The following is a 19,447-nucleotide window of genomic DNA, read 5'->3' as shown; positions in this document are numbered from 1 at the left end:
GGGGAAGGGAGGGGGAGGAGGAGAAGGAGAAGGAGAAAGAAGCAGCAAAAACAAAACCCCAACCCCAAGAATGTTGGCGCATGCCTATAATCCCAGCACTCTGGGAGACTAAGGCAGGAAGATGACAGGTTCAGCCTAGGCAAATTAGTGATTTAACAAGAAAGACCCTGTCTCAAAACAAAAAGTAAAAAATGGGGCGAGGATGTAGCACAGCAGGAAAGCCTTAGGTCCAATTCCCAATACTAGAACAAAATACACAAGAACAAGCAAAAAACTGATCAAGTAAAAGAAGACCAAAACCAAAATGTCAAATAAGGATTTCGGATATTTTGTATATTTGTACAATGGAATTGGTGAATGCCTACTGAACAGTTTGTAGAAACCGCGCCCACATCGTGTCCATCACATGTTGCCTATGGTTCTGTTGCTGTTAGTTTACAGGGTACCAAAAGCATTTCAAATAAATGGGTGAGAAAAAGTGGTGGGAAATGTATACTCAATAATGATTTCTAAAGCAGTTCTGTTCCTTTTTGGATCCAGTGTTATTTAATATGAAATAGGCATACAATTTGAAATAATGTGGTTTTCTGAAATCTTTTTCTGCATTTATTCAACTGCAGAGACATTTTCTAATACCATGAAACAACTTATTTTCCCTGAGATCCGTAGAGGCCAAACTGCAAACTTAGCTGAAAGTATGAGTTAGCCTCAGAATGTCTTTGTTAGCACAAGCTCTGGTTATTAAATTTGAATTGATAAATGAGAATACTTTACAAGCTAAATGAATAGGTAAAAATAGAAACAGACAGAAATGAAAATACCACCCTCAATTTTTTTTTGGATGTAGAGATTATAGCAGAGTAGTGAAGAATGAGCATTATAATAAATTAATATTTGTCGAGAAACTATACCCAATACTGTATTAACATAGCTGCAGTCGAAAGAGACCATTTTTACAGAAATAATTTAATTTCTTCATGATCACAGTCAAAAGTATCATAAACAGGAGCACTTAACATCGAGCAAGATGCCCATAAAAAGCATTGTAGTTTTGAGCTAGAAACAAAAATATTTGAATGTTTTTCACTGTATTTTTTTTTCTACAATCTTTTTTCAATGCATTGTTATTCAGGAGGGATATTCCTGTTAAACTATTAAATTTGCAATGTAAAACAGCTTTCACTTTTTGTGTTCTTAATGACAATTGAGAAATTACCTGTAATTTTTGTAACATACACTAATTCTATTTAATAACTGTACTTTGTCTTCTTTTTTAGTGCTAAATTTGGTATAACGTCAAAGCCAGATGGGTAGATTAAAAAAAAAAAATCAAATCTTTTAGACTCCATTTGGAATAAAAGCTAGTAACAAATATAATCTAATAATGTCTGTGTGGACACTAATTGAAACTGTTTACAATCACCATCTTAAAACTATATGATTCTGCCTAAAATCTAAGGAAAGTCAGCTCCCTATTGGTTTTGGTGGTCTTTTTACTAGTGAAGAAGTTAAGGAAAAAGGTTTTCATTTTTAAGAAAAACTGCAACTTATTTTTCTGGAAATTAAAACTAATATAACTACAACCTGACATTAAATTGAAAATAATATATTTTCTTTTTTTTTAATAATACATTTACTTATTGATAAGGGTCGAATGCACATAAGCCATGCCTGTATCTACAGCGCACTGGGTTACAACTCCTCCTTTTATAGGGTTTCACAGCCTTGACTTCATGTGGGTGGTTACATTTCATTCTCACAGTTCAAAACACGGTCACAGAATAATCTTTTCAACCCCGACGTAACAGTTCTTTGCAGTTGGGGAGTTTACCTTTCAGATTGGCCTAGTTATCTATTCTAGTTCATAGGTTCAGGGTCAGGGGAGCAAATGTTAGCAATGGGTTCTTTGATTTAGACACTCTTTCGATCATGTGGCTCCAGTTTCACTGGAGCTCAAGACCCTGACGTGCCCTGTTAGCTCAGGTAAGACCAAATGCCTCCTTCAGCAATTAGTGCCTTCAGTGCCTGTTAGTTCTGAGCTAAACAAAACAAACTGGTGTCAGCGACAGCAGAAGCCATTTTACATTGTAGCACTTTATAGGTTTGTGCTATTTATAAGTTTTCCCTATCATTCCTCCCTTTGTTTTGGGGGGTAACTCCTTACCCCTCATTATAGAAAATAATATATTTTCAAGAATCAAGTACTTTATGCATATTTATAAACTGCCACTTATATCACTGCAAATTGTTGAAGTTTACTTTAATATTAAAACTTCACAAGCATGATTACTTTTGTAACACTACTTTTTAAGTAACACTGCTAAAATCTTGGACAGCTTCTAACATTATTAATAAATAAGACTACTTAGTATTTCAGATAACAAAAAATAAAGGCATCTTTTTGTCATTTTCTTTAACAAATTGCTGTGATTTTTATCATTTCTTTTAAAGTTTCTGTAAAAGCTATGAAGAAAACACCCTTTGAGGGGCTGGGGGATTTAGCTCAGTGGTTTTGCCTCCTGCCTTGCAAGCGCAAGGACCTGGGTTCAATCCCCGGTACCAGCAAAACGAAACAAACACTATTTGTCTCATAGTCATTCCCATGAAATATGTGATAGTCACTTTTGGGAATAGCAGGGATAGCAAGGAAAGATTAGGAGGTCAGAAGGGGAAAAAATATTAAAAATGAGTTTTTAAAAATATCCCATTCAAAATTGAAAAGTGTGACTTTTTTTTCACAGATGACTTATAGATGTACATAGGCTGTAACTCTTACCCTGATCAGTCATTAGAGAACAAAGCTCACAATCTCTAGTTATATTTTGAGCAATTAGAAACTAAATATTCTATAGTGTAGTTTCACAGTGGCTAAAATGTATTAATCTCAAATGAATAAGACCTGGAAGTCTTTCACATCTAACATTTGTGTTCTGGAAAATTTATGTAATAACCACCTAAATCATTATTTATCATACCGGTCATTTGTCATACCATAGCAAACCATATTACGTTGATATAATAAAATCCTATCTTGGTTTAGGCCTGAAATGATAGATGCTGCAAGGAACAAAGCTCGGGTGAAAGTCTGCTATATTATGATTGGACTCACAATTATTGCCTGCTTTGCAGTGATAGCATCAGCCAAAAAGGTAAGTCCCTCCTTAGCACACAGGCAGACTTGAGGCCAAGTCTGTGCCCAAGAGAGACAAACAAAATAAATGAAAACAAAAACAAGGCAGTTTTAACCTGGTAAAAATCTGCACAAGGAGAACTTTGTTGCATGAAAGTTATCCAGGCTGCATCAGATCATGAGCTATCAGTTATTGCATAAAGTTAAGAAATAGGCCTTCTGCTATCTCTAATGCATGGTTTCTTAACAGAACCTCTTGGGAAAAATTAGAAGACAAGTTTCAATTTTGTTTTCTGCTTCCCCAAATCTTCAACCTGCTGGTCACTTTTTACACCAACGGCAGCACTGGGAGATAGGGAACTATCCCTCTATCTTTCTTCAGTCTTTAACAACTTCCGTGTTGGAATTCTCTGGATACTCTCCAGCTTTTCAGGTCCTCCGTTATGTCACCTGCAACGAAATCTACTAGAGCCAGATGCTGTCTTCTTCAGTAGTGCTCACTGCATTTCAAAGCAGCCACCACTCTTTGGCATAGTCAGTCAGCCAGTAACATCCCGCCTAATCCTGTGATTGTGTTGTTCTGCATCTCAGGTTCTCCTGAGACTCTGAGCCTACTAACCTCATGAAGGGATGAGAACCCATAAGCTTACAATGTAAATGTGTTTGTTTCTGTTAGCTTGGAAAATAACTTAGCCTGTAAAATTATCTTCATCCAATGCAAACTTTTAAAAATGCAAACATGTAAAATAAAAACCTTCAATCATCTCGTTTTAACTAGCCTACATAAATGCTTACCTGCTAAACCTAAGATTTTCTAGGTTCTAGGAGTCTTTTAATGGTTGGTATATTACCTCATTTACAACATGAAAGACAAAGTTTTGTTTTGTTTTGTGTTTTTGAGATGGTCTCTCTATGCAGTTCAGGCTGCTCTTGAACTCACTATGTAGTCTAGTCTGGTCTCAAACTTGCAGTGATCCCCCTGCCTGGGCCTCCCAAGAGCTGGGATTATATGCGGTGCACCACCATGCCTGGCCTAGACAGTAGGTTTTTCCCTCTAGATAAATGCCTACTTTCCTTGAAGGCTGGTGAGAGTAGTTTTAGTTGTTTCATGCTTTCCCAGTTTCTTCAGCTTCAACCCTGTACCAAAATCCAAATCCTGCATTCACCTCTTTGTAGGGATTAAATTCCTACCCCATACTTGTTAAGGACACTATTTTTACCAAACGTCCTAACTGAAACCATTTCCTTCCATCCTGGCTCCAGTCTCCTATTCCCACCAGTTCCTTCCCTGAGTCACCTTCATTTCTGATACCTGAAAGATTTTCCTTTCTTGTTAGAAGCTTAAATATTTGAAAGTATTTTGTTATTTGTATCCAACAAACATGTCTACATGTGCCGAGAGGATGGTGGTAGTTTTGACATATCTAGGATTTTTTCTTCCATATCAAAGAACCATTTTTCTTGGATAAAATTCGTAACATGTTTTAAGCAGCTTTTCTCAAAATCTCTTATATACCTTTAACTAAAATACAGGTTCTTCCAGGGAGTCACATTTTCTTTTCTTTTCTCTTCCCTCTCTCTTTGCAGGCTGCAGAACGGCATGAATCCTTAACAAGTTGGAACCTGGCAAAAAAAGCTAAGTGGCGTGAAGAAGCTGCAGTGTCTGCACAGACTAAAGCTAAATAATATTCTGAGTGATGAGGTGTGCACGAGTATCATTGTATTATCAGCCGACAGTAAAAGGTAAAATTTTTCAAGATATTGAAACATGATTTTATTTTGCTAACAAGAAGCACAAAGGCTCTGTGTTTTGGTGAACTTTTAAGTATAACAGCCATTAACAAGTGCACAGAAAGTGTAGCTGGAGAGATTGCTGCACAGTGAAGACACCCGTGTAGCCACTGCTGTCACTGCTGACACCAGTCGCACTTCAGAAGCCTTTCTGCTCTCGTTATGTTCCACAGAATAATTCTACCTGTTTATGGACTTTACACAGAATCACAGTATGCACTTTTGTGGATTCCCAACATTATGTTGTGAGAGTCCTCTACCAATAATGTTTCTGCATCTTTATTGTTGAGTAGTATTTCATTTTATAAATATGCCAGTTAATCTGGATATTTGGCTGTTTTGGTTACTGAAGAGAATGCTAAAATGAGGGCATTGTGCATATCATTAAAATGAAGCTGAACGAAATCATTAAGTGATCTTTAAAACCATAACTTATGTTCAACCTGAGTTCTACGATATTTGGTAACTGCACATAGTCCCTTTGATTATTCTTTTCATTGTATGCAACTAGGTGGGACAGGTTTAAAACTGGTTAAATAAACCAAGAAATATTATTTCCAGAAACTTAATAAAAAGATAAAGTACTAGAACAGTAATTGGAAGAACAATTTTTTGAAATGACAAAAAAACATTAGAAAAAGAACAATGGTAAAAGTGAGGGCATGGACAAGGGAAAAAAAATGAGAACCAAGACCTGTCATGTAAAGGTCCAAGATCCCAATGATGAATGTAATTGTACTGTATACCTAAAATGTACCAATAAACTCAATAAAAGAAAAAAAAAGAACAATATCTCAGTAGTCCTCGAACTTGAATAAGCCCTAAGTTATTTTAAATTGTTATCCTATTTTTAAGTTAGCTTCTATCTTTTAATCATAAATATCAATGGTTAACCTCACAAGTCCTTTTCTTAGAGAAGTTGTAGAATATCTTAAACATTCTGAAGAAAAATATATAACTATAGAAAAATCCAGAGTAAAAGATGGTAATTATAAAATTAAAGGCAAAAACTAGTAAAATAAGAGAGGATCGACAGAACTTAGGAATTTAGGAAGTCGTTGAGGTTAAAAAGGCAGAAAATAGTATTAGAAATGGTAAAAGGGATCAAAGCCCATATTCGACAGATTTTTATTATAAAGGGTGGTGGAGAAAGGGGAAGGGATATAAAAATAGCTATTTGTTATATCGCCTTGGTAAATGTGATTATGTACTACGAACTTGTACTAATAAAAATAGAAATGAAAAAAAGGTTTTTAAAAGAACATTATGGATTAGTATGCTATCATCTACTTCTGGCCAAAATGTAACAGTAAGTATTTACTACCCTGAAACAAGTAAAATACCAGACAAAACATGAAACAAACAGGAGACATCAGGTAGTGGGCAGTGTGACTTGTGAAACAGGCAACAAATTAGTTGAGAAGCTATGTGTACTTCACTTTACTTCCTGTGAACTTCAAGACTGCAGGGTAAAGCAGAGAAAGCCTGGGAGACCTTAGAAATCCCGAGGTAAGGGAGAGTTGTGAGGCTACGTCAGGACAAGCAGGTTTCGCTGGAGAAACTTATTACCCAAGTTAATAGGGCCACACAGACTGTCCCAGAGGTCCCGGAATCATCAGCTAGGTATCTTTGACCTTGTGTGACCAGTATCCCAGGACATTAAAAGAAGCCCCTTTGCCTCAATTCCAAGGGACAAAGGGAAATAATTGTTTTAGAGCTCATACACGACCAGGAATATTTTGGGTTCCATCAGTTTAAATGGCATGAGTACTTATAAAGGAGTGGCCTCAGGAGAAAAACACTGTCCTGTAACTCCTTTCCAGTTTAAAAGCAAACCTGTACAGTTATTTTCCCCCAGTGCTTACCTGCAAAGTGCCAATTCCACACCCCAGCTACTGCAATCAGTGCTGTACTAAACATGGGAATGCAGGTGTCCCTCTGGTGTGATTCTTTTCCATGGCCTGTTAGATGTATACTCAAGGACTGGGCTCAGTGTCATTAGCCTTCACCAAAGTGAGAATCAAAACCCCAGTGAGAAACCATCTCATATCAGCTAGAATGGCAATTATGAAAAAGACAAGAAACAACAAATGCTGGTGAGGATACGGAAAAGACTGTTGGTGGGATTCTAAATTAAATATAGCTAGTATAGAGAACAGTATGGAAGTTTCTTCAGAAAGCTGAGGACAGAGCTACCTATGAACCTTATCTCTATTTTGTCTGTTAATGACTGTTAAAATGTAATTACTGTGATTGCTGAAGCAGTTGAATATTGATCCACCATCTTGTTATTTGTTCCTTCTTCCCTTCTCTTTTGGTCTTTTAACTCTTTTCTGCCTGGTTTAAGTATTTTCAATGGTTCCATTTTATCTAGTTTGTTGGTTTTATAAAGTAGATGAAAAGTTAACCAATAATGGCATCTTTCTTTGCTCCCTGTTGGGAATAAATGAAATCATAAGTGGAAACAAAAAATCAAACACACATTTATAGGCATATACAATTGTAAAATAGCATTTTATTATTTTTAACATATTGTTGTAACATTTCATAATATTGCATAATATTGTATACTGCTTGAGTGTTGGTTTAGTTAGGTAAGAATATCCTCCCCTCAGTCAGGATTTAAAGGCATATTACCCTTCCAGAGTCCTATTATATTGGTTCCTAACATGTGACATTTCATAAAACAGTAATGCTATGAACTAAAATATAGGTTAACAATTTGGTTTCACAGTTTCACAATTGAGTAACCAGCAGATTGCTGAATTTAGAATACCAACAAAACTTCATTACAATTTTTTTATATTTATTTTTTTTCACAATCCTTTGTAAGAAGAAAAAAAAGGCAGAAGTAATAAATGCATTTAGTTCTTTACCCAATAAATCTATTTTTAACTGCAAATAGGTTTTATGTTACCAAAGGATATATTATTTCTGTGCCAGCAGATTTTATTATTTTTTAATCTTTTTCTTATTCTGGTGTTACCAATAAGTGAACAAATGACACTAAAAATTAGTGAAAATAATATTTTTAAATGAAACTTACAGTTAAAAAAAAAGCTAGTGAGTCAAATACTTATAAATATAAAACAAACATGATCGTACAGGTTAATTCAAATTCAGACAAAATATACCAAATTAAGAAATGGACCCTTTCTTTCCTAGCATTTGCACAAATGTTGCAACTGAAATCCCCTTTATGACACATTTTTATTTCATTTGGCACAGTTTCTCATGGATGTAAATACTATAAATCTTTACAAAGTTAAAAACATTTTTTTCACAAGGGCCAGTGAAGATTAATGAAAATACATTGGGAGCATTTTGAGGGGTATACTAGAAAAGCGTAGTCATTCTGAATAAATAAAAGCAGTGTTTCTTAGGCTTGACCCAATAAAGTTTTTCACTAGGCCTGAACTGGTCCAGTCCTCTTTGCATTCAAATCTAATCAAATTAATTTTTCAAGTAAAAGATCCAAGAAATTAAAGTTTGTATTTAAATGTTTAAAGGTATGGTCATATTCTATACTTATGAGATAGAACATTTGTTTTACTGGCAAATATTTTAAAATCTCTCTTAAGAGGTAGTTCTGTGTGTTCCTGCATATGCACAAACACATGTATTATTTTTCCTCTATAAGAACTATATTTTTAATGATTTGGCTTAAAGATTACAGTGACTATAGGGTCCTCGAAAGCAGGCACAGCTGGTTAATATATCAATTATGGTGCATTATCCTGGTCAGTTGCTATGAAAAAGTGGAATATCCTGTTACCTGATTCTCAGAACCATATGCAGCATAAAAGTGTCTATCTGATAAATTCACAATCAACTTGGTAATCTTAAATAGAACTACCCTGTTTTTCAAATAACATAATACAAAAGAAAACCTTTTTATGCTCAACTATATAACTTCCACTACTATAAGAAGTACACACATACAAACCTCTAAATAACAGAATAATAAAGGATTGGCAGCTGCAGTCAGCATTACAGACACCATGTAACCCTGGATTGAATAGCTTAGGTTTAAGTGTCTTGCCTAAAGCTTAGTTTCATGATATATAATTTACAAAGTCATACTATTTAAAGTATCCTATATACACTTTTCTTCTTATAACATGCCTCTAGATTTCCAGAAGAAATTATGATAAATGCTATCATAAATGAAATCTTTTTTTAACAGAAGAGACTATGAATCTTACCAAAATTGTTTAGCTCCCATCTTATCAGAGTTGCAAATTAGAAGTTGAATACATATTCTAGGTATTTAATTGGAAATGTAAATAGCCTGCATATAACTATAAATTAAATACTTGAGTTCCACAGTGCCTCTCCTTAGAAAATTCTATCAAGCACAGTACTGGGTGAGAAGCGTAGACAAATACATATATGTGTAAATAAATAAATTATATATATATCTATACATACACACACACACACACACACACACACACACACACACATATATAGATAGATAGATAGATAGATAGATAGATAGATAGATAGATATAAATTTTCTATTGAACCTGCCTTTCAAACTTTCATAGTCTGAAAAGGATTTTGCTGTTAATTCATAACACACATTATATTAACCAATCTGATAAAAATGTAATCTAGTGCATAATAAGCAGCAGTATGACCCTCTTGAGTATGACCAAAAGAAAAAATCCTCATAAAGATTTCAACCATATTAAAGAACCCTTAACAATTTTCATTAATATAGTCACTTACTATCCAAACTTTAAAAGCATTCAATAGTTTAATACATAAGGTGATTTTTTCAGAAATACTTTTGACATTCAAGTACTGAAATTCATTATTACAGAGAGTAAAACTTTACTGCTCTGAAAAAGAATTACAGTATTATTTAATGTATGCAGCACAATTACAGATTCATGATAATATCTCTGCCCCAATGCTTTTTTAGATGAAGAGTGAATAAAACTATTTCAAAAATGGTACATTTGGTTGAAATACAAAATACAGTACTATAATAGCATTTATACTTTAAAACACAAATATGTATATTTTAATCATTTTAATATGTTCAATATTTAGAACAACTTCTTTCAATTGCCACATTTTAACTGAATATCAATACAATGATTCTTCTAAGTTTTCCAAATAAATTTTACAGGTTTTCTGTTGCAATTTTTTAAACAAAGTATAACCTATAGCACAGTGATTTATAATTTATGGTAATAAATATTTTTACATTTTAATTTAGCTCTTAATTATTTCATGCTTCTGAAGCTTGTTTTAATTTTTGCTTCAAAATAGAGGTAGATTTAGTAGAGAATGGGTGTCAGACTTACAGTGAAAATGCAATTATAAATAGCTGTAATGATATTGTGCACTTTCCAAAAATACATGGAAAAGATTCAGAACCATTACGCAACACTTCATCAGTTCTCCTTTTCAAGTTTCAGATAAATAACTGCATAATGTATTTATTCACAAATAGATAATCCCAACAAAAAAAGACATAAATACAATCACACTAAAGCAACAACGAAACAGCTTTAAAACAAAATGTTGCACCTGAATGGAAACTTGTTTCATTTTGCTTCTAAAAAGTGCATCAAATTTTTCTTTTCTGTCCTATGCTAAAAGAAGTCAAATATTCTGTCACTAGCAACAAAGAAGAGATAATCTGAAACAACTCTTTTACATTAATTTGTTCCCCACCAAATTAAAGCTGAAGCCTTCCATTGGTGCTTCCTGCTGATGAAATACAAATTGCTGTTGGCTTTCATCCACCTGAGGTACAATGCTGGGGTCATCTTCTTCAACACCAAAATAATGTTCAATCAGATCAAAAGCCTTTTGGTAAATTTCCTGATTTTCATGGCTTTGCAGAAACTCAATTTTATCCAGACCTGTTAAAGAAAGCACATATATGACAAATTATTATTACATTTTCAGTATATATTTAAATCAAAATAATAAATCAACAGCATCCATTACTCCATTAGCAATGGACTGCAAATTAACTTTTGCACACACGAATAGCTAAGATGTAGGTCTTTTTCTTCAAGAATGGCTGTGTAGTATAGGAAAGTGATGCTAAGGCCTAGTACTAAGAGCTCACAGACCCAACCATCTTGTTAGCCTTGTGATCCTGACCATGTTTACTCAATTGCTCTGTACTTGAGTTTCCAGTTGTAAAATGAATTTTAGAATAAGGAATTTCAAAACTCCTTTCCAACCTGGGTGTGGTGGTGCCCACCTGTAATCCCAGCACTCTGGAGGCTCAGGCAGGAGGAACACTATGAGCTTGAAGACAGCCTGAACTACATAGTGAGACCCTGTCTCAAAAAAAAAGTCCTTTCTAGGATATTTATGCTAAACAACAAAGCAGAAATAGGGAAAGTAAGTAAACCAATACTGAGCCAGATAATGTGAATATGGAACAAATGTAAATTATATGAAAGTTCATGACTTTTTTCACAGCAAAATATTACACATGGCTACTATTTGATTAAAAGTATAGCCTGTAAGTGAAACTGAAAAACCTCACTCTGAAGAAATGAGGAGGATCTATAACATGCTATTTTATTGTTTAGAAGAAAACGTTCTACACATTAAGTCTAGGTTAGTGATGGGGAACCTTTTAGAGAGACTGAGTGCCAAATTGCAACCCAAAACCCACTTATTAATCACGAAGCACCAACACTGCAATTAAACCTGAATACCAAGGTTTTAGTTTAGAAAAAACAACTCATGCATCAACATCTTTTTGTCTTAAAAGAAAAACATAATAACGTGTGTCACAGGTTTACCACCACCAGTCTAGGTAATGTTGAAATACATTTCATTTAATTACACAGCCACTTCAATATGAGTGTAGAATGAGAAAGAATAAGCAAGGCAGTCATATCTTATAGACAAGAATAACATAAATATCAGTGACAAGAATAACACAAACATCAGTGTATGTCGGGGTCAAAATAATGACTGTGGTAAGGAAAATATTCTTAAAACCAGTGATTAGTATGTTATGTTTATGTAATGTTTTAATCAGCAACAAATATAATTAGAAATAAAAACAATGTGACAGCCCGGGTTTCACAAAAAATCATAAATAAAAATGAATCAGCATACAGTATAAGAGGACTTAAAATACTTAACGCAGAAAAGTATTAATACAAATAATGTACATGAAAAAGCTATGTAGATTCATACTTATCCTAAAACAAATTCCTTTTGAGTTAATTTAAATATTTTAAGGATCCAATCAGAAAAATCTGGCCAATAAAAATAATTTTTTTTCACTACATCTCCATGAGGACAATAACTTTATAAACTGAAGAAACAGGAGATCCATTTACTAAATATAAACAAGTATAGTTTATTTTATTAAACTAAAAAAATTAGGCCGGGAGAAAAGCTGTATCAAAAGTAACTATAAAAATTCAAATTTTTATAAAACATTCAAATAGGTGAGTAGGTAAGGTATAAATATGTGATTTTGATTAGGAATACAGTAATGCATGGAAAATATATACCACACTGTGAAATAAACCAAGAAATAAAAAAAAAAATGCAATCTGGTCATATCAGCTCACATCTGCTCAAACAAGCATGAGGCTGTGCAGCATATTCACAAGGCAAGGGAGTAGTGACTTGTCAGCAACAGGCCTTGGAAAGCAAAGTGAGATGTGCCAAAAACAAAGTCTGCCCCCAGGACCCTCAAAGTGCATCCCAAAATACTAGTTTAACAGAAGAAGCGAATTTATATGCTGAAAGATGCATATTTTGGTATATAAAAAGGAGTAAATAATTGGAAACAAACTATTGGTCAGCTATAAGTGTATGGCTAAGACTGCACATGGTACAGCTGAAAGCACATACAATGTTCCTGTGAGATAACATATGGCTACTAAAATCGTCAAAATATGGAGAAATGTAAAATTTCTACAAAATGTTACAAAGTACAAGACAAAAATAGACATACTATTATTAAACCAATATAAAGCATTTACACATAAGGATAATGCAAAAAAATGTTAAATCATGAAAATAAGGTAACAGAAAACATTTTAAAAATTACAGTGCTTTTTATAACAAATTTTTTTTTTTTTTTTTTTTTTTTTTTGGTACCGGGGATTGAACTCAGGTCCTTGCGCTTGCAAGGCAGGCCACGGAACCGCTGAGCTAAATCCCCGGCCCTACAACAAAACTTTTTATGGAATCAAGGAAAAACTGGCTAAAGGCAGATCATTAAGAATTGATTTATTTTAAATTCGTAACTGACCACTTACCATATGCTTCCTCAATGAGAGCACAGTATGGATTAATGCCAACTCCATTCTGCTTAGATTCTTGTTTTCCAAGACGTAATATATTTTCAAGTCCATTTAAAGCCACTTGAACTATTTTGGAGTCCATAACAGTCAAAAGATCACAAAGTGGTTTAATGCAGCCTAAGGCTACCAAATACCTTCAAATAATTTTTCAAAGAGAGAAGTAAGGAACAAAGATTTAAAATGACTTTAAACACAATAACAGTGATACAAAAATATTCTTCATGATGAAATGTTTATATAAACAATTGAGAAAAGTATTCCTATAAAAACTTAATCATTCCCGGGCTGGGGATTTAGCTCAGCGGTTCAGTGGCCTGCCTTGAAAGCGTAAGGACCCAAGTTCAATCCCCAGTACCAAAAAACAAACAAACAAACAGACAAAAAACAACTTAATCATTCCGAACATTTAAATTTTTATTTAAATAAAGAAGAAAATAAAAGAATAGAAAATAAGATAAATCTTTAGCATATGAGAAGGTAATCCAGAGGTGGAGGGAGGGGAGGGATGTAAGATAAAAAGAGGAGGGAGGGTTCTGTCGTGTGCATGTACCCACTATATGGAACATATCATTTTATACTACAAATGAATAGATATATAATATGTGTGTGGGGGGTTTCAAGAAATGGAGGGGAAGGGGGGCAAGGAAAGGGGATTAAAACAGAATTAAGAATGTCATATGTCATATATATGTACCAAATATCCACCATGAATGTAATTATTATGTACTACAAAGACGTATCAAAATAAAATATGACTTTGAAAACCTGTATTCTCTTATTCTAATTTAAAATAAAATTATCAATAATCCTAATGAGATAACTGACAATATGAAATAGGAAGAAAAGGGCTAAAGGTGTAGGGAAAGTGGGAAGGGTACAGAAAAGGTAATAAGGGAACAGAAAAATATGAGAAAATGAAAAAAATGGAAATAAAAATGTTTGTAAATGTGGAGAGGAGGAGGGGGTGAAGGGAGGGCGGGGACAAGGGGAAAAATGAGAACCAAGCCCTGTCATGTAAAGGTACAAGATCCCAATTATGAATGTAACTACTGTATACCTAAAATGTACCAATAAACTCAATAAAAAATTAAAATAAAATGATTATCAATAAATAGTATTGCAAATAAGAATATAAATACAGGCACAGTGGTACTTGGATCTATCTGTTTGTGTATACAAACACTGTAACAAACATACAGTGCATACAGACACTGTAAGACTGGGTTTGCTGTGGGGGGCTTTTTAAAAGAGCTATATACACACTGAGTGGTCACATGAGGCTGAAGAAATGGAAAAGGAAAAGGACATCTGAATTAAATTCAGGAAATTTCACACAAAAGCAATCACAGCATTCACTGTGTTTCACAAGTACAGAAGACCTCTAGGAATAAAACAGGCCATGTTGTAATGTTTATGAATAATGTTCACAAAATACTCCATTTCCTAATGCTGTCCCTTTTCTGTTATTAGTTGTTTTCACACTTTCTGTAAGTTCATGTTAAGCACAAGAGTCAAAAACCTCTCTCACAGCTATGAGGGTAAAAGAAATACAATCCATAAAAGCAACTGACACCCACTGATACCTCCATAGCTAAAATGAGTGGCTCAGGCACTGAACAATCACCTGTGGTATGTACGCTGAAGATACCTGAGATCAAGAAATTCTCTTTCCGAATACAGAGTGAATGGTTTGAAAGATAATCAGCTTTGTATGGACAATTGATCCATAACAATAAGTATGAGGAATACTATGTGGAATAGATGTAATCATAAAAATATCTTTTTGTGGTACTGAAAAATAAAGTGAAAAAATATAACTTTACAGATGGACAACCTTTCAACCAAAAGCAGACAAAAATAACAGGAGCATTAAAAAATATACAAGAAAACAAATATTTTGTTTCATTACTGATACTCATGACACAAATGAAGTAGAAAGATTGACTAAAGCAATGAGAAAGGATAAAAAATGAAAAGCAGACATTAGGGCCCAGTGGCACATATCTAATCCCAGTACCTGGGAGGCTGAGGCAGGAGAGTTACAAATTCAAATCCTATGTGGGCAATTTAGTGAGATTCTGCCTCAAATTGAAAAATTAAAAGGGCCGGGGATGTAGCTCAGTGTTCAATCCCCACTGATGCAAAAGAAAAAAAAAATCATAGAAAGATGACATCAGTATATACAATACAATATACAATCTGAGGTACAAATGAAAGCATTAACAGTGATCTAACAATAGGGAGATTTCAAAATCCTGGATTTGTAGGATAATATTCTAACTTGGCTCCTTTTGTTTGTTTGTTTTGTTCTAATTTTGAGATATAGTCTTGCTATGTACTCCAGGGTGGCCTGAGCTCACTGTGTAGCCCAGGCTGGCCACGAACTTGGAGCAATCTTCCTAAGTGCCAGGATTACAGGTGTTTGTCACCAGGCCAAGCTTGTTTCTTGTTTTATCAATTTAAAAAATCAAATAGTCATTAGAGAGTATTTCCTAAATAGTCACTTCAAGAAATGTAAAAAAACTTGAGTTTCACTGAGAAATATTCAGAATAAGATTCTGCAGGAAGTTGGACTTTCATTAGAGGGGAATGTGGAACCTCCCTACAGAAGATAAAAAGACTGAAAGTACATGCTAGAAAACAAGAGCAAGGAATCAATGCTGATAAAAATTATCATGATCACAAATAATGCAATTGTAGCTAACTTTAGTTGAGAGCTTAATGTTTAGACACTGTAGTAAAATATACAAATTTCACAAGTTAATATGTGTTACTAAATGCAGTTTTAAAAATGAATATACTGACAAGAGAGGTTCAGTGACATTGTCAAGACCACATAACTTTTTTAAAAGAACAAGACTTTTAAACCAGGCTGATCTAAATGCCCATTTAACTACTACTTATGTTGTCAGTAAAATAAACAATAAAAGGCCTACATTCAAAAAGCTAATATATAAGAAGAGATAACCAGTATAAAGAAATGAAAGTGACATCCACTGGTAAGGTTAACAACTGATTAGGAGTAGAACATCTCTAAATAAATAAATATTTCAATTTATTTTTAATAAGACATTAAATTGTACTAGTCATTTCTATATATTCAAGTTAAACAATTCTTTTACTTTAGTTTTTTAGAAGACATCTAATGCCCATAATAGTTTTGTGCAAATTAACATAGGCTATTCCCTGTTCAGATTTTTAGTCTCTATCCTGCCATGGAGATTATTAGCTAGAATTTAAATTTAAAATTTTAAAAACTACTAAGAATGAACAAATAACAAATGCTGTTATTTCATATTTAAAATGCCTATCAGGGCCAGGGATCTAGCTCAGGGGTTCTGCCACCTGTCTCACAAGCACAGGTCCTGAGTTCAATTACTGGTACCCGCCCCCCAAAAAACAAAATACCTATCAAACTGATATAGAACTGATACTTCATCAATTTCAAACAGTTTCATTTATACTTAAAGAGAAGTTTAAAAAACTATCACCCCTTAAGAAAATGTAATTATATTCAAAGGAGTACTACTCTGCCATAAAGAAGGATAAACTTGTGACATTTTTTGACAGATGGATGCACTTCAAGATCATAATGTTAAGTGAGGGGAAGGGATTTAACTCAGTGGAACCATGCCTGCCTCGCAAGCTCAAGTTCCTGAGTTCGATGATTCCCCAGTACTCAGCGGGGGGAGCATAATGTTAAGTGAAACAAATCAGAAAAATATTGCATTGTTTCCCTTGTGTGAGAAATCCAAAGGGTTAATAAGGAGCAAAACAGAAGATAGACATTGGGAAGTAAGAAGAAGATGTTCAAAGGGCAGGGGAGCAAGAAAAGAGGGAGGAGGGAGGGAAGGAATTGAAAAAAAAAAAAAAGAATGGGAGGAAAAAAATGGAAATGGAAATAAAACTTTTGTAAATGTTCTGGAAGGGGAAGGGTTGAAGGGGGATGGGAAAAATTAAGATATATTATATACAGGTACAAATTCCCTACGATTAATGTGATCATTCTGTATGGCAAATATAAACCATACTAATAAAAATTTAAAATATAAAAAATGAAAATGGTATTTTCTGTAAAAAAACAAAAAACAAAACCCTGCATCACACCTTATTTGATCTGAAGTCCCTCCTGAGGTTGCATTAGTTATTGCCCAAGTTGCTTCCTTTCTGGTGCGAAACTCTGCTTTCTGAAGAATCTCAATCAAAACAGGAAAAATACTTGCATCTATAATAGCCTGAGAATAAGAAAAATGATGAAGCATAGCCAGTGCAGAGTTTTTAAAATACTGTCAAGTATAAGAATACTGAAACTGAGTGACTTCACAATACCAAGGCTTCTGGAATTATCTTTGAAAACACTTTATGCCTAATCTGTCAGTAAACCTTCATGTATTTTTCTTTTTTAAAAGGAAAATTAGTTTTTTAAATAATGGTGGGCTATAATTTTAAAGATGATAAAGCACAGGAATATGACTGATCAAAATGGATAAGCACTCACTGACTTAATGAGCTTGACAAAACTCTCATAAATCAATGAAAATTCTAAAAGGGAGATCATTGCCTAATTTAAAACTAATGAAGGGCAGTTCCTTTCTAAAGATTAATCACTACATGTTGGGTACTATGTGAGGTTATGCATATAATACTCACTACAATACTAAAGATAAATGTTACTAAATACTTTTTAGGAATCTATTTTTTAAATAATCTTTTTAAATAACTCACTGAAATACATCACTGATAAATGCTGACTCATGATACACTGGCATCGTAAGACAGTCTTGTTCTAGTCTCAGAATGTTACCTGGATCTGAGCTCTGTTTCCAGCAGTTATGTTAGAAATAGTCCAGCAGGCTTCTTTTCTAATTGACTCCGGCCCTACTTGTAAATATTATTTGTCATACCCATGAGATAAGAATAACAACAGTAACAAGAACAAAAAAAGGGAAAGAGGATATAGAGAAGAGAGAGGGAGGCAGGAGGGAAGAGAAGGCAGATTAGAAAAGAATCAAGCACTATCATGAGCTATTTTTTTTCCTCATTGAGTTTATTGGTACATTTTAGGTACACAGTACAGTTACATTCATTATTGGGATTTTGTACCTTTACATGACAAGTCTTGGTTATCACTTTTTCCCCTTGTCCCTGCCCTCCCTTCACCCCCTTATCATGAGTTATTTATTTGTGGTACTGCGAATTGAACGCAGGACCTTGTGCTTGTGAGGCAGGCATTGTGCCACTGAGCTAAATAAATCCCCCACCCTTCAACTTGTATTGTGTACAGGTGCCCACTCCTCAAATGATTGTGAAGTGCAGGTACTTCAAACATGTACTAATAAAAATAAATAAAAATTTAAAATACAAGCCCAATTTCTAATACTTAATCTCTCACCCTCAGCCATAATATAACCATAAATCTAATTCTAAACCTCAACCAAACAAAATCTCAACAAAAACCTCAACCTAACCTGCATCTTGCTCCTTCATCCTAGGCCATATCCTCACCCTAACTCTAAAGGAACTTTGAGGATGTGACTTCACTTCCTTGGTGTTAGAACCCAACAAACCTTGGAACTCTGGTAACCAAGCACCCACACTTTGAAACTGTCTCCTGTGCTGATCACTTGGAGGGAGACAGTCAAGCGGAGAAGATGAGTTGTTGCTGTTTTCCCACTTTCTGAAGGTCTAGCCACAAAAAGGACCAGAATCCAAGCCTTTTCAGGTCTTGGCTCAGCTCTTGCTGCAGATGTTTCCAGACAATGTTCAGGAGGAACCCACAAGTAAGACAGGCAGCCCAGGGCCCCAACAGGCGGCCAGCCCCACCCGTGACTCCTATGGGCAGTCCTTCACCCTTGGGCTCAGGCTATGTGAGGGGGCCTGCTTGGACAGGGGCAGGCTGTTAGGTGTCAGAACTCTGTCCTGTCCACCCCACTTCATGGCTGCAAGTACAGCAAACAATGAGGACTACTAGTACACGGATCACTGCAGTCTACTTTGTCTGCTCAGAGGTTAGTCCACTGATCTTGAGCTGTGATCTTACATCTTCTCTGCCTGAAGATTATATACATTATATACACTCTATGTACCCCGATTTGGAGAGATTCTCTATGGAGTGTGCTCGGTGGGGACAGCCAGGAGGGGCAATGACAACTTTTGGCCCAAATGCTGGGCATTCTCTTTGCAGAGCTCCATGTAGATCACCAAGGAGCCTCTT

General features: G+C 34.6%; 1 protein-coding gene across 1 annotated transcript in view; it reads right to left on the bottom strand.

Moving 5' to 3' along the window:
• Kpna5 (karyopherin subunit alpha 5) overlaps positions 1-19,447 on the bottom strand; it is a 67,275-nt gene that overhangs the window by 992 nt on the left and 46,836 nt on the right. Inside the window, exons 14-18 of the mRNA XM_019210796.2 lie at positions 17,341-17,468; positions 13,189-13,367; positions 10,613-10,803; positions 7,170-7,354; positions 6,787-6,974 (exon numbers count right to left, since the gene is read on the bottom strand). Of these exons, the coding sequence (XP_019066341.1) occupies positions 7,325-7,354; positions 10,613-10,803; positions 13,189-13,367; positions 17,341-17,468 (528 nt within the window). The 3' untranslated portion in view covers positions 6,787-6,974; positions 7,170-7,324. The remainder of the gene's footprint in view (positions 1-6,786; positions 6,975-7,169; positions 7,355-10,612; positions 10,804-13,188; positions 13,368-17,340; positions 17,469-19,447) is intronic.

This window comes from Fukomys damarensis, unplaced genomic scaffold (assembly GCF_012274545.1).
Source record: "Fukomys damarensis isolate Sample0158 unplaced genomic scaffold, DMR_v1.0_HiC HiC_scaffold_14, whole genome shotgun sequence".
Taxonomy (NCBI): Eukaryota; Metazoa; Chordata; class Mammalia; order Rodentia; family Bathyergidae; genus Fukomys; species Fukomys damarensis.
This window is presented reverse-complemented; position numbering and strand designations above follow the sequence as displayed.